Genomic DNA, 26,205 nt, shown 5'->3' on the forward strand with positions numbered 1-26,205 from the left:
TTATATTACTATAATAAAATAACCCCCAGTTTATAACAAACTGGTGTGTAGCCCCTATTCTTGTTCACTGAAGGTAAATGAAGCTTCTAGGTAATTGCCAGGCACGTGAATGGATGAGTAATCCCAATCAGGTAAGTGGTGATCACATAAATAGGGAGTGAGTGGACCTTTGATGCCAAGAGCAGGTAATACACAATAATCTGGAACCACATTCAAAGTTATTATTGTAGTTTCATCCCGAGTAGACAGCTGAGATAATATCCCAATATATATATATATATATATGTATAGGTGTTCATAGGAATGTGGTCGTCGTTGATATGCGGCGTTAATGAGAGCACTGGGGGGTCGAACCAGTGTGGATACCCACTGGATTGTGGCTTGAGTAAATGAGAGCACTAGGTAGTGGAACTAGTGTGTAAGTTTCGCAGGATCGCGAACGGTTTGGAAAAGGGAGCATTGGGTTCTGCAGGCCCGTGTGTAGACGCACCAGATTGTGTGTCAGATCTGCCCTAGGGTAGAACGGTCTGGGTCAGGGTGGCCGCGAGACCAACTGATGTGAATAAGTGTGGTGTAGGGTATGGATATCCCTAGTAATCAGTGAGTATTCTTAGTATCCCTATAGATTTAGTGGTGTTCTTAATAATATGAGCTTGTATATTGCGAGTTCCCTATCCTCAGGTAGGTACCAGGTGCCTGGATATAGAGGAGTCCTGAGGACGGAAGGTGAGTACGTTTTGGCTGGGTCACAGGGGCCCCTGGGGGCTGATCCCATCTAAACAGAAAATCCAGCCATTACAGTGACTGAAACCAGGAAGCAAAGGGGTCTGTGTGACTGAAACCAGGGAGCGAAAGGGGCCGTATGACTGAAATAAGGGTGCGAAGGGATCTGTGTGAGTAAAACCAGAGAGCGAAGGGGTCTGAGTGACTTAAACCAGGGAGCGAAGGGGGCTGTGTGACTGAAAGAAGGAAGCGAAGGGGGCTGTGTGACTGAAACCACAGAGCAAAGGGGTCAAAGTGACTGAAACCAGTGAGCGAAGGGGTCTCTGTGACTGAAACCAGGGAGCGAAGGGGGCTGTGTGACTGGAACCAGAGAGCAAAGGGGTCTGAGTGACTCAAACTAGGAAGCAAGGGGGACTGTGTGACTGACAGCAGAGAGCAAAGAGGTCTGTTTGATTGAAACCAGGGAGCGAAGGGGGCCATGTGAATGAAACAAGAGAGCGAAGGGGGCTGAGTTACTGAAACCAGGGAGCAAAGGGGTCTGAGTGACTGAAACCAGGAAGCGAAGGAGTCTGTGTGACTGAAATCAAAGGATTCAAGTCCCCTCTATGAGGCAACACCCTTAATTACAGAGGCCACACCCCTTTAAACAAGTTCTAATGGTTTTATGGCCATGCCCCTTTTGACTGGAACAATTCCTGCTCCAACTAGAGGCCATGTCAAATTAAGGGAGGATGGATGGGCCCTGTTTGACGACTCATCAATAGCAATGGTCTGCACTAACATCTACTAGTATGGGTGTGCTGAGAGGTCAGCACAGGCATTTATCTGCAAGTCTGTATGCTTAAAACAAGGCAAAGCGGAGGTCCTCTGTGGGGCGACCAGGGAGAGATGCACACACACACAGGATTGTAGCATTATCAAGGGTTTTCCCTGAAAATTGCTGACATCATTTTTTAACACAGGGGCCACATTAGGTGAGGTGATTGGGAACCCTCCAACAGCCAATTGGAGTCTAATACAATGACCCTTTTTGTTTCCTTAATCAAATTTTGTAAACATGGCTCCCAACATGTATGTGTTGCCAAAGCCCCCCTCCTGGCATGTTATGTTATGTTATGTTATTTATTCTTTTGTATAGCGCACGGCTACTCAAAAAGAGTGTCCCGGTGCTTTTTGGAAAAGGAGGGCTGCAACACAATAACATAACACCGTTAAAAAGAAAAGGACAGAATGCCAAACAAATACATACAGGAAAACAGGCTACTGGGTAAACAGCCAGGTTTTAAGGCCTTTTCTAAAAGCTAGTAGGCTGGTAGCTCCCCGCAGAGTGAGCGGCAGAGAGTTCCACAACTGTGGCGCCAGTAGTCCAAAAGAGCGGCCTCCCAGGCGAGCTCTCTTCACACGCGGAACAACCGCCAAAAACAGGGATTCCGACCTCAAAGACCGGGTCGGTTGATAGAAGACCAGTTTCTTTTGAAGATACTTTGCTCCCACCGCGTGGAGAGCTTTATAGGCCAGAGTCAGAGCCTTAAAGGCGATCCGTTTCCGGATAGGAAGCCAATGCAAGGTTTTCAACAGGCCCGATGCACTGGCCCGTCTATTTAATCCAAAGATTGCTCTCGCGGCAGCGTTCTGCACCACTTGGAGCCGCTGCAGCAAATACTCTGGCAGGCCCAGGTAAAGAATGTTAGAATAGTCCAACCTGGACCCGATAAGAGCCTGCACTGTCAGTTTCCTATGCTCCTCAGACAGCAGGGGAAGGAACCTCCGCAACATCCTAAGGATGCCAAAGCAGGTGCCTGACACCCCGAGGATCTGGGATTTCAATGTTAGCCCCTTATCCATCTTGACCCCCAGATTCTTGGCGACTTGGGAAGAACAAGACGGACGAAACATATTAATCGGCCACCAGGCCTGCCAGTCTGGCTCTGTGTCGCACCCAAACAAGAGTACCTCGGACTTATCGGAATTGCACTTGAGGCTGTTCAGTTGGAACCATTGGAAAACAGCCCCAAGGCAATCCCGGATACTCTCCCTGTCAAAGTCTCCTCCTCTCTTACACGAGAAGAGGAGCTGGGTGTCGTCGGCGTAGGATACGATCTGGGCCCCATACGACTCCGCCAACGCCGCCAACGGGGTCATGAAGATGTTGAATAGGGTCGGGCTCAAGATAGAGCCCTGTGGGACCCCGACTCCCAGAGGCGGCATCACGGCGGAATCTGGCGAGGCCCAGACCGTTTGCCGGCGGCCGGCTAGAAAGGAGGAAAACCAGCTGAGCACCGTCCCCCGCAGACCTATCTCAAAGAGTCTTGCGAGAAGGCCATCATGGGGGACGGTGTCGAACGCCGCCGACAAGTCCAACATCACCAGCATGGCTTTGCCCCCAGAGTCCAGAACCCCTTTATTGGTTTCTGAGACCTCAAGGAGCGCAGTCTCTGTGCTGAGATGGGGACGAAAACCCGACTGGGTGGCGTGCAAGATCTCATTGGTCTCAAGAAAATTGGAGAGCACAACCTGAACGTGCTTTTCCACAATCTTCGTGAGAGCCGGCAGCAGAGAGATAGGCCTATAATTGACCGGGGCCTTCGGATCTAGGCCTGGCTTCTTGAGCAGTGGAATCACCATCGCCTGCTTCCAGGCGTGCGGGACCACTCCCTGACTCAACGAGAGATTCAACAACGGGTTTGCCAGCGGATTGATCACCTCCGCAACTTTCGCCAAAAATTTGGCAGGGCATGGGTCGAGGGGCGAGCCCGATTTGAGATTGCCCATTAGCGCTAAAGAGTCAGGGGCAGAGATCGAAGGAAACACACTCAGCGTCACACCTGGCCAAGCCCGCGGGGAAAAGATGGCCTCAGGATTAGTCTGGCCCGTAGGCTCAGGCGATGGAAAAGAATCCTGTATGCGTTGGATCTTGCTCGTAAAGAAATCAGCAAGGTCCGAAGCCCAGGTACCAGATGGTTTTTCATCCGAGGTGTTCGACCATGGGGAAATAAATTCTCTCACAATGGAGAAAATCTCCCTGCAGGAGTTAGAAGCAGCTTCTATTCTCCTAGCTAGATATGCTTTTTTTTCCAGGCGAATGTCCCGGTGATAGGCCTTGACCACCGTCTTATAGGTCAGCTTGGCTACAGTATCATATTGTGCCCGCCAAGCTCTTTCGGCCACCTTACACTGCTGCCGCGTAGCCGACAGTGCTGCGGTAAACCAAGGCGCAGAAACCCGTTTCGGTGTCAGGCGGGGTGTCAGTTCCGGGGCAAGATCATTTAGCCTGTCTAAAAGCCAAGCTTGCAGGGTCTCCAGATCCCTATCCAGATCGCCAGAGAGGGAACATGGGTGATCCGCAGCAGACTGGGCCAGCATCTCTGGGGTCACTCGATGATATGCCCTATGGACTCGACCCTGCTGCTGTGCCAAGGCAGCCACCGGTTTAACTATGCCTTTGATCGTAAATTTGGCAAGCAAGTGGTCTGACCATAGTACTGGTATAATCTCAATCACCTCGAGAGGGGAAGACGAGAATACCTGGTCAAGAGTATGCCCCTTCTCGTGCGTAGGCTCCTGCAAATGAGGGATCAGTCCCAGCGGGGCCATAGCCTCAGAAAGTTTAATGGCAGCAGGGTCAGACGGATCATCCATCCGAACGTTAAAATCCCCTGCCACGATGCAATGTTCCGCTTTCAGGGCCAGCCCCAACAACACGGAGTCCAGATCTTCAAAGAACGTACCGGGTGAACCAGGTGGTCTATACACGAGTAATCCCTTAACAGATTGATGTGGAGACAAAGTGATAGAAAAAGCGAGGGTCTCCGAGCCTCGGATGTCCTTCACTGGCAGGATCGCACAAGGCGTGCCTTTCTTGACCACCAATGCCACTCCACCACCCCTTCCCTTAGCTCTATCCTTCCTGAAGATGTTATAATCAGGCGGGATTGCCGTAGCGACATCTGGGTTGGAAAATTCACCCCACCACACCTCAGTGAGCATAAGACATAGTGGGTTCGCTGTATCTAGAAGCTCAAATATGTCTTGCGCATGTTTACACGCCGACCTGGTGTTTAATAGCATGCAGCGATAACCCACACTGAGGGTGTTATTGTTGGGACGTGATAACTGAGAGCGGTTAGGGCGCCAGCCGCAACCAGGGCAGCAGAATTTCCCGCGATGGCGTCCGGGAAAGACAGTGCGACAGCCTGTGACCAGGGTGTCAAAAGAGCGAAGTTCCCCAGGGGAATATTGCAGCACTGGTGTCCCAAGAGGACACATCCCTGGTGTTAGAGCCCCACCCGCCGCTCCGATCGCCTCCGGGACGCTGACGGGCGCAGACGGGCAGGACTCTGGCTTGACTCCGGCGCGAGTCCGGCGCTACCACTGCGCGTCACTGCTGCGCGCAGAAAGCGAGCATTAAGTAGGGCTCACCTGTGGTCCTAGTGAGCGCTAGAGCGCTCAAACAAGTGGCACACTCGCTACTCGCCACCCCCAAGATGGCGACCAGGCGCCAAACACGAAGGCAAGAGGAAAGATGAAACAAATCCGCGAAAAGCGCGGTGGGGGGCCCAATTTAAGGTGCAAGTATGTGGGCACAACAAGATTGACTTAAAAGCAGGGGATAATACAATTTAGAACAAACGAAATACAAAAGCGGTATTTAAGCAGCGCTGTAGATTATAATTCCAGCAGCATAGCGCGCGTGCGTGCTATTACCTTCTCCAAGGTCGAGCTACTGCCAAGCTCACCTTAAGTAGGGCTCACCTGTGGTCCTAGTGAGCGCTAGAGTGCTCAAACAAGTGGCACACTCGCTACTCGCCACCCCCAAGATGGCGACCAGGCGCCAAACACGAAGGCAAGAGGAAAGATGAAACAAATCCGCGAAAAGCGCGGTGGGGGGCCCAATTTAAGGTGCAAGTATGTGGGCACAACAAGATTGACTTAAAAGCAGGGGATAATACAATTTAGAACAAACGAAATACAAAAGCGGTATTTTTAAAAAAATAAGCAGCGCTGTAGATTATAATTCCAGCAGCATAGCGCGCGTGCGTGCTATTACCTTCTCCAAGGTCGAGCTACTGCCAAGCTCACCTTAAGTAGGGCTCACCTGTGGTCCTAGTGAGCGCTAGAGCGCTCAAACAAGTGGCACACTCGCTACTCGCCACCCCCAAGATGGCGACCAGGCGCCAAACACGAAGGCAAGAGGAAAGATGAAACAAATCCGCGAAAAGCGCGGTGGGGGGCCCAATTTAAGGTGCAAGTATGTGGGCACAACAAGATTGACTTAAAAGCAGGGGATAATACAATTTAGAACAAACGAAATACAAAAGCGGTATTTTTAAAAAAATAAGCAGCGCTGTAGATTATAATTCCAGCAGCATAGCGCGCGTGCGTGCTATTACCTTCTCCAAGGTCGAGCTACTGCCAAGCTCACCTTAAGTAGGGCTCACCTGTGGTCCTAGTGAGCGCTAGAGCGCTCAAACAAGTGGCACACTCGCTACTCGCCACCCCCAAGATGGCGACCAGGCGCCAAACACGAAGGCAAGAGGAAAGATGAAACAAATCCGCGAAAAGCGCGGTGGGGGGCCCAATTTAAGGTGCAAGTATGTGGGCACAACAAGATTGACTTAAAAGCAGGGGATAATACAATTTAGAACAAACGAAATACAAAAGCGGTATTTTTAAAAAAATAAGCAGCGCTGTAGATTATAATTCCAGCAGCATAGCGCGCGTGCGTGCTATTACCTTCTCCAAGGTCGAGCTACTGCCAAGCTCACCTTAAGAAGGGCTCACCTGTGGTCCTAGTGAGCGCTAGTGCGCTCAAACAAGTGGCACACTCGCTACTCGCCACCCCCAAGATGGCGACCAGGCGCCAAACTTGAAGGCAAGAGGAAGGATGAAACAAATCTGCGAAAAGCGCGGTGGGGGGCCCAATTTAAGGTGCAAGTATGTGGGCACAACAAGATTGACTTAAAAGCAGGGGATAATACAATTTAGAACAAACGAAAAACAAAAGCGGTATTTTTTAAAAAATAAGCAGCGCTGTAGATTATAATTCCAGCAGCATAGCGCGCGTGCGTGCTATTACCTTCTCCAAGGTCGAGCTACTGCCAAGCTCACCTTAAGTAGGGCTCACCTGTGGTCCTAGTGAGCGCTAGAGCGCTCAAACAAGTGGCACACTCGCTACTCGCCACCCCCAAGATGGCGACCAGGCGCCAAACACGAAGGCAAGAGGAAAGATGAAACAAATCCGCGAAAAGCGCGGTGGGGGGCCCAATTTAAGGTGCAAGTATGTGGGCACAACAAGATTGACTTAAAAGCAGGGGATAATACAATTTAGAACAAACGAAATACAAAAGCGGTATTTTTAAAAAAATAAGCAGCGCTGTAGATTATAATTCCAGCAGCATAGCGCGCGTGCGTGCTATTACCTTCTCCAAGGTCGAGCTACTGCCAAGCTCACCTTAAGTAGGGCTCACCTGTGGTCCTAGTGAGCGCTAGAGCGCTCAAACAAGTGGCACACTCGCTACTCGCCACCCCCAAGATGGCGACCAGGCGCCAAACACGAAGGCAAGAGGAAAGATGAAACAAATCCGCGAAAAGCGCGGTGGGGGGCCCAATTTAAGGTGCAAGTATGTGGGCACAACAAGATTGACTTAAAAGCAGGGGATAATACAATTTAGAACAAACGAAATACAAAAGCGGTATTTTTAAAAAAATAAGCAGCGCTGTAGATTATAATTCCAGCAGCATAGCGCGCGTGCGTGCTATTACCTTCTCCAAGGTCGAGCTACTGCCAAGCTCACCTTAAGAAGGGCTCACCTGTGGTCCTAGTGAGCGCTAGTGCGCTCAAACAAGTGGCACACTCGCTACTCGCCACCCCCAAGATGGCGACCAGGCGCCAAACTTGAAGGCAAGAGGAAGGATGAAACAAATCTGCGAAAAGCGCGGTGGGGGGCCCAATTTAAGGTGCAAGTATGTGGGCACAACAAGATTGACTTAAAAGCAGGGGATAATACAATTTAGAACAAACGAAAAACAAAAGCGGTATTTTTTAAAAAATAAGCAGCGCTGTAGATTATAATTCCAGCAGCATAGCGCGCGTGCGTGCTATTACCTTCTCCAAGGTCGAGCTACTGCCAAGCTCACCTTAAGTAGGGCTCACCTGTGGTCCTAGTGAGCGCTAGAGCGCTCAAACAAGTGGCACACTCGCTACTCGCCACCCCCAAGATGGCGACCAGGCGCCAAACACGAAGGCAAGAGGAAAGATGAAACAAATCCGCGAAAAGCGCGGTGGGGGGCCCAATTTAAGGTGCAAGTATGTGGGCACAACAAGATTGACTTAAAAGCAGGGGATAATACAATTTAGAACAAACGAAATACAAAAGCGGTATTTTTTAAAAAATAAGCAGCGCTGTAGATTATAATTCCAGCAGCATAGCGCGCGTGCGTGCTATTACCTTCTCCAAGGTCGAGCTCCTGCCAAGCTCACCTTAAGTAGGGCTCACCTGTGGTCCTAGTGAGCGCTAGAGCGCTCAAACAAGTGGCACACTCGCTACTCGCCACCCCCAAGATGGCGACCAGGCGCCAAACACGAAGGCAAGAGGAAAGATGAAACAAATCCGCGAAAAGCGCGGTGGGGGGCCCAATTTAAGGTGCAAGTATGTGGGCACAACAAGATTGACTTAAAAGCAGGGGATAATACAATTTAGAACAAACGAAATACAAAAGCGGTATTTTAAAAAAAATAAGCAGCGCTGTAGATTATAATTCCAGCAGCATAGCGTGCGTGCGTGCTATTACCTTCTCCAAGGTCGAGCTACTGCCAAGCTCACCTTAAGAAGGGCTCACTTGTGGTCCTAGTGAGCACTAGAGCGCTCAAACAAGTGGCACACTCGCTACTCGCCACCCCCAAGATGGCGACCAGGCGCCAAACACGAAGGCAAGAGGAAAGATGAAACACATCCGCGAAAAGCGCGGTGGGGGGCCCAATTTAAGGTGCAAGTATGTGGGCACAACAAGATTGACTTAAAAGCAGGGGATAATACAATTTAGAACAAACAAAATACAAAAGCGGTATTTTTTAAAAAATAAGCAGCGCTGTAGATTATAATTCCAGCAGCATAGCGCGCGTGCGTGCTATTACCTTCTCCAGTTATATGAGGCATTCCTCATATAACTGTCAAGTTAGACCATAAAAAGGTGTCAGTAAAGAACTCAATGGTCTTTTTTGTTGCTGGACATAAATATTGAGGCTTTCTATTATTTATCAACAGGAGGGATGTAGGGCTGGATGCAACACTATGGACCAGGGGTTCTTCCCAGGGTCATATGGCGTTTAAGGTCATTATCCTAATGGCTGTCGCTTCCTTGAGGTCTGTGCTGTTTTTGATGAGGTGAAGATGACAACACTTACGTCCAGTTGGAAGAGAAGAGGAGGCCGATGACATTTCCTCCACTCAGAAACGTGGGTACCGGCGGTGGACATTGAAAGATGCTGCCGGGTAACCAAACTAATCTAGTTACACTCTGTACAATTCAACTGCTGCAAGTGTCTTTTAAAATACTGTGTCTACGTCCCCCTCTTCTTTTAGTGCAGATGTCTCCATTATTTCATCTTCTCATTTATTTACTGCCCTGATTTCTTTATAGGATAAATCAACATTTGTTATTAAAAAAGTGAAATGAACTAAACATGTTATTTCCAGTCATAAAAGTAAAAGATATTAAACATGATGTTTAATTACAAATTATAATTGTTTCTGTAACAGAATTCATAATTTTCACGTCACAGAAATAAACAGAAATCAGCCTAAATATAATTGGTCACATTTGCAGCACATATTAAATAAAATCACTTGAAGCTGAACACAGTTACCAAAACATTTGTAATTATTAGCTATGTCTCTCTGTACACTGATGTAAGAGGGGATCTTCTGGTTCTTCTCATCAAAGTTTCTTCTCCAGCGCAGAGTCCTCTCAGCCAAAGCATCAGGGCCTAAAAAGAGGAAACAATTATAGATTATCATTTTCATGCAGAAATCTTGTCTTCAATCACAGGTAAGGCTCCTGAAGATGGAAACTGTGGTCTATTCCGTCTTTCATTTTTACGTCTGACATAAAAGGCAGCTTTACCGGTATTATAAATATTACTCCTACTACTCCTACAGGTACTCTTACTACTACTAAAAATAATAATAATAATCAGTCTCATAACCATTATCATAATCATAACAATGCCTAGAAAGGGTGGGTTGCATGAAGGGCCAGTCACAATCTGAATTTACTTGGAGTTAGCATCCATAGAGTGTTCAAGGGGTCGGCCCCTTCAGTCATTAGCCTTGGTGCCAATGTCATTTACATTTGCATCAGTCCTTTAGAGTGAAGGAAGTGTGTGAAAATGAACATTTTCCTGCTTACGGTAGCACAGAGCTCAACTCCTCTGCAATTTTATGAGCGCCTAAAGGATACCTCCTTTGTACACCATTGTTGCCTCCTTTATAAACCATTTATGTCTCCTTTGTAACCCACTGATACCTCCTTCCTTTGTAAACCATTGATTCCTCCTTTGTAAACTATTGATGCCTCCTTTGTAAACCATTGATGCCTCCTTTGTAAACTATTGATGCCTCCTTTGTAAACCATTGATGCCTCCTTTGTAAACTATTGAGGCCTTCTTTGTAAACTATTGATGTCTTCTTTGTAAACCATTGATGCCTCCTTTGTAAACCATCGATGCCTTCTTTGTAAACTATTGAGGCCTTCTTTGTAAACTATTGATTCCTCCTTTGTAAGCCATTGGTGCCTCCTTTGTAAACCATTGATGCCTCCTTTATAAACCATTGATGCCTCCTTTGTAAACCATTGATCCCTCCTTTGTGAACAATGAATGCGTCCCTTGTAAACCATTGATGCCTCATGTGTAAACTATTGATGCCTCCTTTGTAAACTATTAGCATACATTGTGGTACAAGTACATCATGTCTCATGAGCGATTTCATTACAAGACTGGAGGCTACCATTATGCATTAATCTTTTAATGCCAACTTCCACACAGCCATTTTGAAGTATTACATCACAATATAAAGTGTTGTAGAACATAATGCTATTTAGACAATACAAGGCAACCCAGGGCGCAATAAGCTAGGGACCTTGGGAAGATACTTATTATCAGAGACAGTGGTCCCTAGACAAGAAAGGAAATGTACAAAGAATAAATATAGACTAAATAGAACTATATTTCTTTTTTGAAAATGTCCAGCCGGACAATTTAATATCTTGATAAGGATAATACAAAAGGAGTTTGTCACAAAGTGTGATGTACGTGGGACACCAGCCAATGTCTGACTAACACACTAGGGGACACAAAAAGAAAAGGGCAATAATAGGCAAGGTAGGGTCATCTGAATATCATAAGCCATAAGCAGACAATCCACAACATACACATATGCATGCACAATTTTTGTCAACTATGCATTTAGTGCATTTTAGGTCGACAACGTTTAGAACCATACATGATATTGGTTCATCCTCAGGACAGTAATAATTGCCTAGAGAGAAAACGATGTCACGATAACCCACGGTGGGGTAAGCTGTGAATCAATCAGCGTGGGAATGGCGATTGATTAGGTGGGTTTCATGGGAAAGGGTCCGGCGTGAAAAACGGAAGGATCAGAGGCAACGATGCCCTGTTCAATGAATCGAGATAGAAGACTGGTGCAGGTCCACAATGTGCCTGTGAAGTTTCCCTCACGCTGTGCAAGGACCCCCATTGTGGACCTGCACCAGTCTTCTATCTCGATTCATTGAACAGGGCATCGTTCCCTCTGATCCTTCCGTCCTGAGGATGAACCAATATCATGTATGGTTCGAAACGTCGTCGACCTAAAATGCACTAAATGCATAGTTGACAAAAATTGTGCATGCATATGTGTATATTGTGGATTGTCTGCTTATTGACATTTTCAAAAAAGAAATATAGTTCTATTTAGTCTATATTTATTCTTTGTACATTTCCTTTCTTGTCTAGGGACCACTGTCTCTGATAATAAGTAGAACATAATGCAGTAAAGCTATAATAGACATCCACTCAGTACAATCTGCCTCTTTTAAATGCGGCTCCACACAGATAAGTAACCAAACTGTTACCTTTCCTAACCTTAACATTTATCTATCTATTCTCTATCTCAGATTATTACGTTTACTATATCTGATTTTAATCCTGTTAAACCGTTCCATGCTCATGATGAGCTCAGCTCGTCATGAGGCATGGTTGTGCTGTGCTCATGACGTGCTGAGCTTGTCATGAATGACCGTTGCGGTGCACCCACGCGGGGATGATTCCCCTGCTGTGCTGGGCGTTCCATTGGAACGGGTGTGATCATGACGAGCTCAGCTCGTCATGAGCACAGCGCCACCGTGCTGCATGACAAGCCAAGCTCGTCATGTGCACCGCAGTGCTGCGTGCACCCCCACTCCCCTCAGCACAGCAGGGGAATTAGCCCCGTGGGGAAGGGGTCAAATAATTATGTATGGACTTATTTTACTATTATCATTTAAGGTTTCATGGTGGGTAAAGAGGCAATGCTTCCAATTTTTGCCCCCCACCCATTCTTACCTCTAATGATGACAGCTGGCCACTCCCTTTCCATTTATCACTGCGTCGTGCGGGGCAGTCGGCCTACCTTATTCCACTTGTCACATTGGGCACTACGCCACAAACAACATGCACCGTGTGAAGTGCCACACGTCTCAGAGCCCCTAACTGGGCCCAGCCACATACTTCGGGGCATCAAGAGCTCCCTCCGAGCTCCCTCCGACACTGTTTCTCCTGATGTGTAACATCATAGGAGCGCATCGGGAGAACTTGCGGATTTAAGGACAGAAGTTGGCAACGGCTGCTTCCGGCCATCATAGATGCAGCTTTTTGCTCAAGCAACTCTGTCAGTTGCTGCATCAGACGAACAGCTGAGCGTCTCTCCGGCAGTCCTGAGGTCTTCAGTTTAACTGTCCATTACTACAAAAGTAATATCCAAAGTCCTAATACTAAATTCCTTGCAAGCAAGGCAATAGTGGCATTATCTTAAACAAATAAGGAGATCACTCAATAAAAAAATACGTCTTCTTTTTCAAATGGACTATATACAGTAAAATACAATAGAAGGCACAATTTGACAGATTATCAGATCAAGACAGCCAGACCTTTGAAAAACCCCAAAATGTAAATGGGGATCTAATAAAAAAATTAATCCAACTAGAAATGGTCACCTGCATGTGTGAGACCATTCATCAGATTATGGGCAACAAAAGACTCACCCTTTCTGAGGAAGAACCTAACCCAGACTCAATGTCTGGTGCGGAGCCAGATACTCATAAGCAGAGGCAAAAGAGATTAATAAAGAACAAATATATGAAGGGTGTTTCTTCCAAATGCATTTCTGGAGGACCTAGTACCTCAAAACGCTCAGGTCCATGCACCTTAAATTTGAGAGGAGGTCTAACCACTACAAGAAACAGTGGAGGTCTAAACACTTCAAATATGATGGGTGACCTGCGCGACACAAACCCTATGAGTGCACAAAATTACACTGTTACCCGCACCAGTCTAAGTAAGACTCATGATAATGCACTGGAAGGAGCCAACTCCCACAATGAGGAGATACTAGACAAATACATATTCGATCTGGATCAGCGAGACCTGGATGTTGACGGACTCCTTAACGAGTAGGACCCCTCCACATCTAAGGACTTAATACTGGACCCTCTAGGTCAAGAAATGTACTCACACAACAACACTAAAAACCCTACAAGTGCAGAATGGTGGCCCCAAGACCATGTGGCCAGGTTTATTAAAAAGTGGTTAAGGAACCCACTGGAGAGGGAAACACACATTCTCCTCAGATCTGAATGCTCTAGACATGTCATTCAGGATAAAGGTCCCTAACCCCTAACCTTGACCTAGACCTCATAACATTTCTATTTAAAATGGGCAGAGACCCTAGAAGGGGTATGGAGAGGTCTTGCGGTAACCACATCGAATGATGATGCAGGTTGACTGATACTACTCTGAGTAAGTACATTTTCCCAATGTTGACCCTTGGGGCGTTTACGAGATAATCTATAGTTAGCCGAAACGGGACTTTACATCACAAATGTTGAGATTGTTTTTTACGCACATCCAAATGACATTCAGACCGCACAGCAATGTCTAACAGCTATAAACATTGTGCGACTTCAATTTAATTACATTTGTTTCCGAGTGTAAACTGTTAACGGAAAGTACACACATTAAGATGACTCGAACGCGTTACTAGATTATAACACAACATTCACACTTAATGGTGGGGAGGATGTCTATATACCAGTAAACATGCGTAACTAACTGCTTTTCTACACAAGAACATCGTTTGATAGAGTATGTTTTGAAAGAACCGCTGCTTCAACAATGCCAATTTTGCCATAAGATGCAGTATCACTTATTATTATTATTTTTATTCATTATTAGTGTCAATCATTTGTTTAAATGATGTAACGTTGATACATGTTGATTGAAATAGACTACAGAGGACTGATCACCATAATCAGACCAATTAATTTTTGTTACAGAGATTTCCCCTGATGAAGTGCTTTGAAAGGCACAAAATGCATAGGGATCTATGTTGAAATGCTTTGGGAAACTCAGATTGATAAGATGAGTAATTGAATCAGATTGTACAAATGATTGATAATTTGGACATCAAAAACAAAATGAAGTAAAGAACTTAATGAATTGACAATCACATTGGTGTACTTTCTATATATACCCTACTAAGGGTCCATTCACGCTGTGCAACGGGGGACAAACCCTAATAGGATTTGCTCTATAGACAAATTGCAGCTCCCCCATTATATTAAACTCAATACTCCTTTGATCAATTGCTGAGCTTATGCGGTAAGACCTGTACTGATGGTAATCTTCTCTGTCCCTTAGAGGATAATGCTTTTTGCTCTTGCTGCAATTATACATTTTGCACTTACCTTTCTAACACACTTAACAGTTCCACTACAGATGGCACTTGTTCTCAACGAAATTATGGTCTCTTCTCAAATAAAACATATAGTTTTTGGAATATTAATTGCTGTTCCCTCCCAAAACATAAGGAGGATAGAGTTAATTTATTAAGCAGCGAAGAACCTGATGCAATTTTCTTAACAGAAACATGGTTACACACAAGCTCAGGACCTGAGGTGGCTACTGCTTTACCCAAACAACTATGTCATAGTCAGGAAAGATAGGACTTTTATGAAAGGAGGAGGCATTGCATTCATTTTTTAAAAATGTTATTCATGCAAATTTGAGGACTTTCCTCTTGTTGATTGTGAGGCTGCTCTCTTTAAACTTACTTTGACTGATCAGTTTACTATGTCTGGGGTATTGATCTATCACCCCCAGACTGGTTGGTCTTTGGGAATCTTCACTCCCAGATTTGATTGCTCTGCATTTACTCAAAATGGCTAACTTTACAGCCTTGGGTGATTTAAGTCTCCCCTTGGATAATAATGAATGTACTACCAGCAGTGCATTGATTGCAGACTTTTCTGCAATTAATTTACTACTTTGTAATAGTGGCCCAACGCATACAGCTGGCCACTTATTGGTTCCCATCTTCTCTAATCTATCTCATATTAAAAGCCCACCTGCTCTTCCCTTATGTAGGTCAGATCACTTCGCTGTTAAGTTCCAAAATACAGCCCCGTTGAATTTGGCTCTACCGATACCTGCTATACAACCTCAGTCCAGAAACTGGGGAAAATTAGACATAAAAACTTTAAATAAAACCCTGTCTAATAATGCCCCTAGCATTGATTTTATATCTTTATCATCTTCAGAAATTATTTATAATTAGATTTATAAGGCAACTAATGATTGTCTTCCACTTTCTGTGAAAAAATTGAATAATCATCGTCCCCCTGCTCCTTGGTTTACAGAACAATTAAAAGTTGAAAAAAGTAGATGTAAGGTTATGGAAAGACGTTGGAGGAAGAATTACTCCCCTGAATCTGTACTCACATATTAAACTGCCCTAAAAAAATATCAAGTTTTATGTATATTAGCCCTAGCAGAGCATGTTTCCTCTACTATCTTGAGGGCTCAGAAATGCTCGCGCACTCTGTTTTCTATGGTTAAAAAATTAGCAGGCTCAGATACACAGCCTAGCTCTCCTGTTTTGGATGAATTGCAATACAATACTTTTGCTAATTTCTTCATAAATAAAGTGGAGCAACTATATTTGACACTAGATAGAACTAGTTCAAAGGCACCTATTCAGTCCACTTTTTCTTTTGAGCCTACTGTTGTTGCTGAACCTCTTATAAATTTAGAGAAGTGGGCGCCTCTTAACATTAATTCTTTAAAAAAGATTTTAGCCAGCATTAATTCGGGATCTCCCTGTGATCTTCTCCTTGCCTCTTTACTCCTGCAATTAGAACAGCCATCTTTGAGAATTGGTAGGGAATTACTTAATGCCTCGCTTCAAGAGGCCATGGTGCCACCTGAGTGGAAACATGACATGGTCCTCCCACTGTTTAAAAAGGCAAATGCTGACCCTACCCAGCCATCCAATTTTAGGTCCATTTCTTTACTTCCTGTGTTTTCCAAAATTTTGGAATAACGTGTAAACTCACAATTGACCACGCTTATTGAAGCTTCTAACTTTTTACCTCCTTCTCAATCCGGCTTCAGATAGGGTTTCTCTACTGAGACAACCCTTCTTGGCGTTACCGAAAGGTTACGACAACGTTTGGATGCAGGTAACACAGTGGCCCTTATATTATTAGACCTAAGTGCCGCATTTGATACGGTTTCTCATACCGTATTAATTGAATCTTTACAATCTCCGGGCATTTCAGGATCTGCACTTGGTTGGCTGTCCTCTTTTCTATCTAGGAGGACATTTCAAGTGTTTTCAACCAGGGCATCCTCAAAGGTCTACTCCTCTCCGTATGGGGTACTGCAAGGATCAGTTTTAAGTCCTCTGCTGTTTAACATATATGTACAGCCTTTGGCAGCAATTGCAGAGGAGGCGGGGTTGTCAAATTTTTCTTATGCCGACGACACCCAGATCAATTTTTGGCTGAAGAAATATCTGGACCTTCGACCCTTAAAGTGGGCTTGAGTAAAATTGCATCTTGGATACAATCTAATCTACTCAAGCTCAATGGGGAAAAAAAACGGAAGTCCTTATTTTTGGGAAAAAAACGATTTTTGGGGTGCCCAACACTGGCCCAATGTAATGGGGCCTTTACCCCTCCCCTCTACTCAGGTCCGTAAACTGGGATTGATTATTGACAATAAATTGTCTATGAAACAACATGCAGTAAAAACTGCAGCCACCTGCTTTACCATTTTAAAATGGTTAAAGAAAATCATCTGGAAGCTCCCTATTGCTACACAAAAGACTGTAGTCCAGGAACTTGTAACATCTTGACTGGACTATGGGAACATTCTCTTTTTAGGGGCTAATAGGGATGTGTTACGTAAGCTTCAGGTGGTACAGAATTCTGCAGCAAGACTGCTTTGCAGAGTCCCAAGAATATCTTCTATCTCTAATGCCCTGAGAGATTTGAATTGGCTCAGAGGGGAAAATAGAATGAATTTTAAAGCTTTAAGCTTTATATTTAAGATCAAGACTGGCATCGCGCCTAAATATCTACAAACTCTGGTACGCCCCTATCAGCCTTCCCGTCTGTTACGCTCTTCTATTCCCGTGCTCACGTTTTCAAAAGCGCGTGACAATTTCTGAAAATGCCTGCCACAAGCCAACCATACCAACTGCCACACATACAATTCCGGTCTCAGTACATACATTTCATCATTCAGGCTCTTTGTGAACGGCAAAAATTGACATCATTAGAATACTTGAAAATTCTTGCTAACCTGAAAGCAGTATTTTTTAATGGGCCTTGGAATCCTTCTTTTAGGTCCGTGCAAAGATCGTTGCCAAAACGTAGTGTTTAAAACATACTGCAACTCCGTTGGATATTTAAATATTATGAATTTATTTATATCACACAATTACTATAAAGCCCACAAGAGGAATGCATCAAGCAGTAGAGGTTACTCCTCTTGAACAATGTTCAGTGATGTCATCAGGGATGTCATCAGTGATGTCACTGACCATGCAATGAATGATGTAATATGTGACGTGATGAGCAGTGCGTTGCGGGGGCGCGAGTTATAGTTAGCTGAACTAACTAGAACGGTGGAATTTCAATGGTTTTGTACGAGTGAAATGTTCAGATAACCTATGGTTTTTTCACGGAATTTCTAAGGTTTTTTAAATGCTAACTTCTAACTATAATGGGTCTGAAACCTATGGTTCGTTCAGTGAATTTTAAAGGTTTTTTAAATGCTAATTTCTAACTACAGTGTCCCTAAAACCTATGTTTTTTAAATAGATTTTAAAAAGATTTGTACACTTTTTATAGTGGAAACTAACTTAACAGTAGTCTTTTATAACTTCTAATTATGGCTCCTGCTTTTATGGTATTTATTTTTTGGGCATTTCCGTCTGTATTTATCCATATTTATTTTAATAATTTTATCTGTAATTACCCATAAATAGTTTGGGTTTCGTGAAAAAATCAATCTGAAATGACTATATTTCCACGTTTATTTATCTGATAAATATACACTCATGCCTGAAGGACTGACAATTCTCGGTCATATAAACACTCTCAGATGATAAAATATACACAACCTTGATATTAAAAGGTGCATGTTTTCTTATACGAGCATATATATTGCTCTTTAAGGCTGTTTATTAAAAGTATTTTATTGTTTTAACCCTTTAACTTTTAGAATGACAGACCTATTGGCCTGGTACTCATCATTGACAGCATTTAGAATCGCTTAAAAAAGAATCAAATTTCTTTAAAAATCTGTAAAAACGGAAAACAAGGAGCCCTACTTATAATTTAACAATGTTTTCAACTTAATCAGCAGTAATTAACATATAAGTGTTGTAAAAGTATGACGCAGCACCTACAATACCTGACTTCGAACAACAGCATTCACAGTTTGATTCTCGACTCCAGCAGCATCACTATCTCACTGTGCCAAACACCTTGCTTAATCTTACCAACACCCCCGAGCGCCGGCACACCTCTCCGGGGGTAGCTCTACGCTTTACAAATGCTGGCATTTTTTTAATTTAACAGCATAGTGATGACAAATATTAGCATTTTTTTTCTTCTATTGTGAACAATATTTTTTTAATGTCTTCTATTTAGATGTTTTTAATCATGAGAATTTGCCGAGTTTGCCGGGTATCACTTTTTAAACTTTCCAACGTATGTAGATATTAAGAACCGTGCACGTGTTACAATGGAAATCGAAACCTTTACAGCTTCACAGTTTTTAACTTTTCCCAACACGTGCACAAGTTAAACAGTTAAAATGTGAGCACCTGTAAACTGTAAAACGTGAATCTGAATGGGCGGAGCCGCTTCTTCCTTCCATAGACTACTCAATAACTAAAAACTAAATAAACCATACCCATTGTTTGATTAGTTTAGTTTTCGCAAGTTATTTCTCCATGTCCATTCTGTGATGCAGGTTCCATTTTCTAGCATTGTATTCCTGTTTTGCGGCAGCAAAACATATTCCGGAGTTGTAAGTTGTTTGATTATGGCATTGTATATAGTAATAATACGTAGATATTTGTCAATATTTAAATATTTATATCTAGAAAAAAGTGTTATTGCATGTTTTTGCCTTTTTTTCTGCAACGCCAGCAGCTTGTTTTCAGAAACAGACAGATTACAGCAAACATTGCTCCTTTTCTGGCTCCTTTGAGCTCATATTCATATATATTGTGACTTTCAATATTATAATATTAACATTGTACTTTGCTTCAGAGGTGTTGGTGACCCGTCGGTGCAAACCCTAAACATTTATAATTAACGTCAACACCTTCCAGTTGTTAGTCTGTTTTCCCCTAGAGATCACATACTGATAATATGTATATTATAATATGAACAGTCATGTTGATCTCAAAGGAGTTCTTGACCCGTCAGAACAAAGAGTAAAGATATATAAGCAACGTCACCAGCTTCTGGCTTTTAGTCTGTTCCCCCTTTTGATCATATACTGTGAATATATATGTTATAATTTTCACAGTATAATGATCTCAGAGGAGTTTATGACCTGTCGCCACATAGATCAAACTTTGACGTCCCGGAGAAAAAAAGTTCTCAAAATAATTACTGCCCGAATGTATTTAGTTATTGATCTTCTGTTCTATTCATAACTTTATTTTCCTTTTCTTTTTACTGTAACAATAGTGGCATTCGTTATATTGTAATAGACAGTCCTATTGTTACAGAAGAGGAATTGGAGATTTGTCGGCACCATCTGTAATACAGCTTATGGAACATTATAACGTACTTGATCAGATATTTTTTCAAGGAGCATATTTTACAAAATTGCATTCAAATAAAATATAGCTTTCATACATACTTTTTACTTTAAATATTTGATAAACCCTACATTTCTGAATGTTATTTTCTAATTTCTAATCTTCTCAGTTGCGGTTCCTATTCACGTACTCCCTATAGAATATATAGGACCAGTACTGTATATTATAATAGTACTATCCTATATATTCATAAATGAGTATGTGATTTGTTAGCGGAACAGTGTGCGACCTCTAAGCACTACGACAGAACTCTACAAAATACAAACTTGAAAAATTATAATGCATACATTTCTATCTAATATGAAGTTTAACTGTTTTTTACTTGTTCTTCTGACCTCAGATAATGTAGTGCAGGAGTGTTTGATGTAGCACTTCTTTTCTACTTTATCTAAAAGTAACACATGCCCACTTATATTATCAAGAATATGGGGCAACACTTTTACAAACTATAGCAGAAAAAAAGGAGGGTGTGGCCACGCTTAACTGATATTTTATTAAATAGAATTTTTATTTGTCACCTCTTTTTTTTAATTTTTTTTTTATTGAGATGGATCAGAATACAAAAAAGATCATAAATACAATTGCGATATCAGCTGGATAAAATATATCATGACAAACTACAGACATAAGAATTTAAGAAGAAACACATATACATAAATACATATTTCTTATGCATTATAAAACGATCGGCTTAAAAGAGAATACATTTGAGATTGTAAGAAAGGAAAAAAGACATTATCTTTACTTGCGTTACATACGGACGAGGACTCTTCAATTTCATCATCTTGTTTTCCTCCAGTTACTAAGAGGTGTCCAGATTTTTTTACCATACTCTTTCTTCTTTTTGCCCTTAAAATTATATAAGCACTCCTCAATATTATGGATCCCAAGCAGTCTAGTTAGCCACATATGAAATGAGGGGGCTACAGGATCTTTCCTGGCCGCGGCTATTAGAATTCTTAATACTGCAACACACAGAAAAATAAAAGCTTCGGCTTCATGTGCGACTTTAAGATTTTCATCCCTACCAATTAACACAGTAGTTGGGGATAGAGATATTGGGCACTCTAGCAGCCCCGATAAAAACTTCTCCATTTCAGTTAAAACAGGTTTAAGATTTGGGCAAGAATAAAACATATGAGTTAGATCTGCCGGACCATGGTTACATCTTGGACATCTGTCTGTATCCCTTTTACCCCATTGAAACAACTTCGCTGGGGTGTAATAGAGATTAAAAATCATCTTGTAGTGTTGTGCTTTTAAGTTGGTTACTCTTAATACTTTCTTATTTAATGCCAGGGCATAGTCCACATCTACATTTGGATCCCCTATTCTAAGAGCTAAGGCATTTTCTAATTGCACAACATCCTTTTCCAAGCCCTGTAAAATATGACCATAACCTATTTTGATCTTTCTGCCCCCATTCCTTATATATTGAACAATCGGGTTTATCTCCTGGATAGAAATCCTAGGTCTTAGAGATTTCACTGTTTGTTCTAGCTGGTTATACAACATCCAGTGATTCATTGGGATACCGTATCTTTGTTGCAGGACCTCGAACCCTAACAAGTCGTCCTTACACATAACGTCACCCAAACATCGGATACCCAAACTTTTCCAAAGGGCGCTATTCCTGTTCTGTCCAAGATGTAAGAATGGGCTTGAGTTCCAAAGGTCTAAAGTGCCATTAATCTTAGGAATCTTAAGAAATTTCAGCATCAACTTCCATACACCCCAAACACTTAACATCACTTTACTTTTACTCCTCTTATAATACCTCACATTAACTTCACGAGTTAGAACCCCCATAGCTTTTTCACCAATTAATAATTTGTGTATTGTGGGCATTCTAAGAATACCAGGCGACAGCGCAGGAGTGTCATAACACAATAGATGTTTCATATGCAACAATAAACAAACCCAATGATACAGTCTTAGGTTAGGAGCCGATAGCCCTCCTCCCTCTTGTGGTATTGAGAGTCTAGCTAACGATCTTCTCACTTTACCGTATTGCCATAGGAACTGTGAAAATACAGCTTCCGATTTCTTTTTTTTTCATCAAGGCTTCACCAATTAGTAAAGGAATAGCGCGGAATAGATACAATAGTTTTGGGAACATTGTCATTTTAAGAACATTCACACGACCAATCAAGGACAGATGTAGTACATCGATTCTTCTCAGATCTTTATCCATTAACTCTAGTACCGGCAAATAATTTTCCTGGATGATTTTACCCACATCAGCATTGATTTTTACCCCTAAATAGACTGCAGAGTCGACATATCTTTGATCCCTTTTCTGAATGTTCTTTGTACAAATTATTATAGTTTTTTCCGTGTTAAGTTTATAACCTGAATAGGTCCCAAACTGCTGAGCCAAGTTATTTAGTTCCTGTATTGCCATATTCGGATTATTTGTAACAATTGCCAGGTCGTCTGCGTACGCCAATAATTTAGTAGTATGTCCGTGAGATATAACAGGGTATATTTTATCTGAAGCAAGAATCTTCCTGATTAACGGGTCGATATATAATGAGAAAAGTAAAGGAGAGCAGGGACAACCCTGGCGTGTACCTCTTCTGATCACTACCTCCTCCGATTGAAGCCCCATTGTAGTAATTCTGGCCACTGGGTCCATATACATTGCCTTAATACCTTTCCTACATTTTTCTCCAAAACCCCTTTTGTCCAACACCTCCCACATAAAGTCCCAAATCACACGGTCAAATGCCTTCTCGGCATCCAATAAAATCATAGCCATGTCACCTCCTATAGCGGTGACAGCATCAAATAGTGAAATAGCCCTAGCTGTATGTTCTGTAGTACCTCGCCCTGGGACAAACCCATGCTGCCAGGGTGAGACAAGTTGACCATAATCCCTCCTAGTCTCTTAGCCCATATTTTAGAATATAATTTCGCATCTGTGTTTATTAATGATATCGGCCGATATGAACCGGGATTCTCCTCTGGCTTTCCCTTTTTGTGAAATATCACAATATTGGTCTGTTTCCACGTTTCCGGAATAAACGTGGAAACCTCATTGATATATACAGCATTAGTTTGTGAAGAAAGTTTATTTGTAATTGCTAAATAAAAACTGTTTGAAACCTGGACTGAAATGTTTGCTGTGCAACCACACCTTCCCATCAGAAAAGTAAACACCACATTATAGGTAAATAGTGCTCCTGTGAAGTATCCCGCCCGCAAACTTGATTAAAAGAAGACCGCAAAACACTCTGGTTTTTTTCCACAGTGATTTGTACACCCCAGGGTAATTATATAAATGGTCCTTAAAATATATAAAAACATTTTTTACCTTCACAATCCCTTTTCACCACCATGTGACCACTGTACAGAGTTAAGAATGTTCCCACCATGTCCTCTTCTACTTTGTTTTCCCGTACTCCTTTGGAAGTGTGTCACAAAATGGCTGACAACAGTGAACCGTTCCCACCCAATAAGGAGCAAACTTGTACTCGGAACACTGTAGCCAATAAAATGTCCATGTTGTTCCCCAGAGGAGGAAGGAATGGCTGCCAACACTTCTACTTTTAATGCTTCACAGCCAAAGAACATTAAGCTTGAGAAAGTCCTGCTTAGAACACATTAACCAATTAAATGTCCCTAATACTCAGTGGAGAGGGAAGGAATCACTGACAACACTTCTACTTTCAATGGTTTACAGCCAATCAACATTAAGTCCTCCTTGGAGCACGTCAGCCAATCATATGGGCCTCCTACTCCGTGGAGGGGAAATTAATGGCTGGCAGTACTTCTACTTTCAATAGTTCACATTATATTAAAGGAAGGCCGCAATAAGGCGCATTGTTGTTTTCCCGATAAAATTTCCACAGCCTACTGAACCCCCCTCCCAACATGAGCGAAGCCCCGGGGCTGCGGGCCCCGCTATTATTTTTTAAGAAATGCCCCCTGGGACCTAGCCCACCCAGGGACCTCATTAAAATAATACGCGGGAACCCTGCATTATAAGTGAACATTATTCCGTCAAGGTCACCACCCACGCAGACGACAACCTCAACACCGCCGAACACTTGCACTTCCGGATCCACACCGACCGCAACACCACCCTCAGAGGAACACTCATCTACAGACCACCCGGACCCCGAGCTCAATTCAGCAACTCCATCCCCCGACCTCACCTACACCCACGCACTCGCCTCCATGGACTACATCCTCCTCGGAGACCTGAATTTCCACCTCGAGAACAACAACAACGCCAACTCCGCTACCCTAATCGACAACCTCGCCAACCTCGGCCTCAGACAACCCGTCACTGCACCCACCCACGCCACTGGCCACACACTGGACCCCATATTCTCCACAGGCACCCATGTCGCCTTCGACCACACCACCGAACTCCACTGGACCGACCACCACTGCATCAATTTCACCTTCAACAAGCCAACCACGCACCACCGCACCCAACAGCTGCCTTGCCTCTGCTGGAGCAAAGTCACCGAAGACCAGCTGATTACTACCCTCGCCCAAAACCTGCCCACCAACCCAGACACCGCAGCCGGCAACCTCAAACAGTGGATCGACGACTGGGCCAACACCCTTGCCCCACTCAAGACACCCTCCAACAACCACGCCAGCAAGAGAGCCTCCCTCTCCATGTCTAAACAGATCAACGCCGTCTCCTCCTCCTGCTACAACACTCTCCGCAGGATCTACAAGTGGATCCCGACTGAAACAAGAAGAACTGTGACACAGGCCCTCGTCAGCAGCAGATTGGACTGCGGCAACGCACTCTACACAGGAATCCCAGCCAAACACCTACGATGACTACAACGCATCCAAAATGTCTCCGCCCGACTGATCGTCAACGTCCCCCGCCACAGCCACATCACCCCCCAAATGAGAGACCTACACTGGCTCCCCGTCGACAAGAGGATCACCTTCAAGCTCCTCAACCACGCCACGCACACAAAGCACTCCACAACGCCGGACCAGCCTACCTGAACAGCAGACTCAGCTTCTACACTCCTACCCGCCAGCTCCGCTCCACCAGCCTCGTCCTCACCGCTGTCCCCCACATCCAACTAACAACCTTCGGCGGCAGATCCTTTTCCTACCTCGCCGCCAAGACCTGGATCATCCTCCCTACCCACCTACGGCACACCCAAGACCTACTCGCCTTCATAAGACTCCTCAAGACCTGGCTCTTCTGGCAGTAGCGGCACTCCCTCCCCTCAGCGCCTTGAGACCCTCTCGGGTAAGTAGTGCGCTTTACAAGTAATCTGATTGATTGGTTGATTGATTGATTCCGCATTATATTAAAGAAGGCCAAAATACGGCACATTGTTGATTTCCCAGTATAATTTCCACAGCCTACTAAACCCCCCTCCCAACATGAGCGAAGCCCCTGGGCTGCGGGCCCCCGCTATTATTAATTTAATTAATTACCCCTGGGACCTAGCCCACCTAGGGGCCTCATTAAAATAAAACGCTGGAACCCGCGACCACAGCGTGAATTGCGCCGTGATTTTTATTTTATTTTTTATTATTTTTTTGGGCCACGGGGGTTCTTCTGGGACCCTCTGAGCAGGCCTAGGGGGTCAGGGTGTTTCTACCCTGCTCCTTCACTTGTTTTTTATCTTTGTTTCTCAGCCTATTGGTGGCTTGCTTCTATCGAGTCACAAGATGTCTGCCAACACTTCCTGGTTTGGAGTGTTGGCAGCCAACCACAGTGAAGCTCGTGCTCGGGACTTAGGCTCCTCCAAGATATCTAAGCTTTTATTTTTCTAATTTCTCAGCAACTACTGAACGCTTTTACACCATTTAAAAAAGGTCGCTTTCTGATCCAAGCACTTCCTGTTTGCCAAATATGGGGTAATTCCGTTCATGTGCTTCGGCTGTACTCTTGCCCGAAGTTTCCTATGGGAAATTGATTTTTTGACTCTTATTTTTTGATTTTCTCAAAAACTACTGAACGGATTTACACCATTTAAAAAAAAGGTAACTTTCTGAACCATGCTCTACCTTTTTCCCAAATTTGGGGGTAATTCCGTTCAGC

The 26,205-nt window shown here is 43.7% G+C and overlaps 1 protein-coding gene across 2 annotated transcripts in view; it reads right to left on the reverse strand.

The window, feature by feature from the left end:
- Nucleotides 1-9,428: 9,428 nt before the first annotated feature.
- The window catches only part of LOC147706585 (cell adhesion molecule CEACAM19-like), a 190,441-nt gene continuing 173,664 nt past the window's right edge, over nucleotides 9,429-26,205 (reverse strand). For both annotated transcript variants that reach the window (XM_086933066.1, XM_086933065.1), the window contains one exon: nucleotides 9,429-9,709. Coding sequence is in view for 1 of the 2 variants with exons in the window: in XM_086933065.1 (XP_086789191.1) it covers nucleotides 9,611-9,709 (99 nt within the window). In the remaining variant the exon portion in view is untranslated. The remainder of the gene's footprint in view (nucleotides 9,710-26,205) is intronic.

The sequence above is a fragment of the Lissotriton vulgaris genome, chromosome 7 (genome assembly GCF_964263255.1).
Source record: "Lissotriton vulgaris chromosome 7, aLisVul1.2, whole genome shotgun sequence".
NCBI classification, from domain to species: domain Eukaryota; kingdom Metazoa; phylum Chordata; class Amphibia; order Caudata; family Salamandridae; genus Lissotriton; species Lissotriton vulgaris.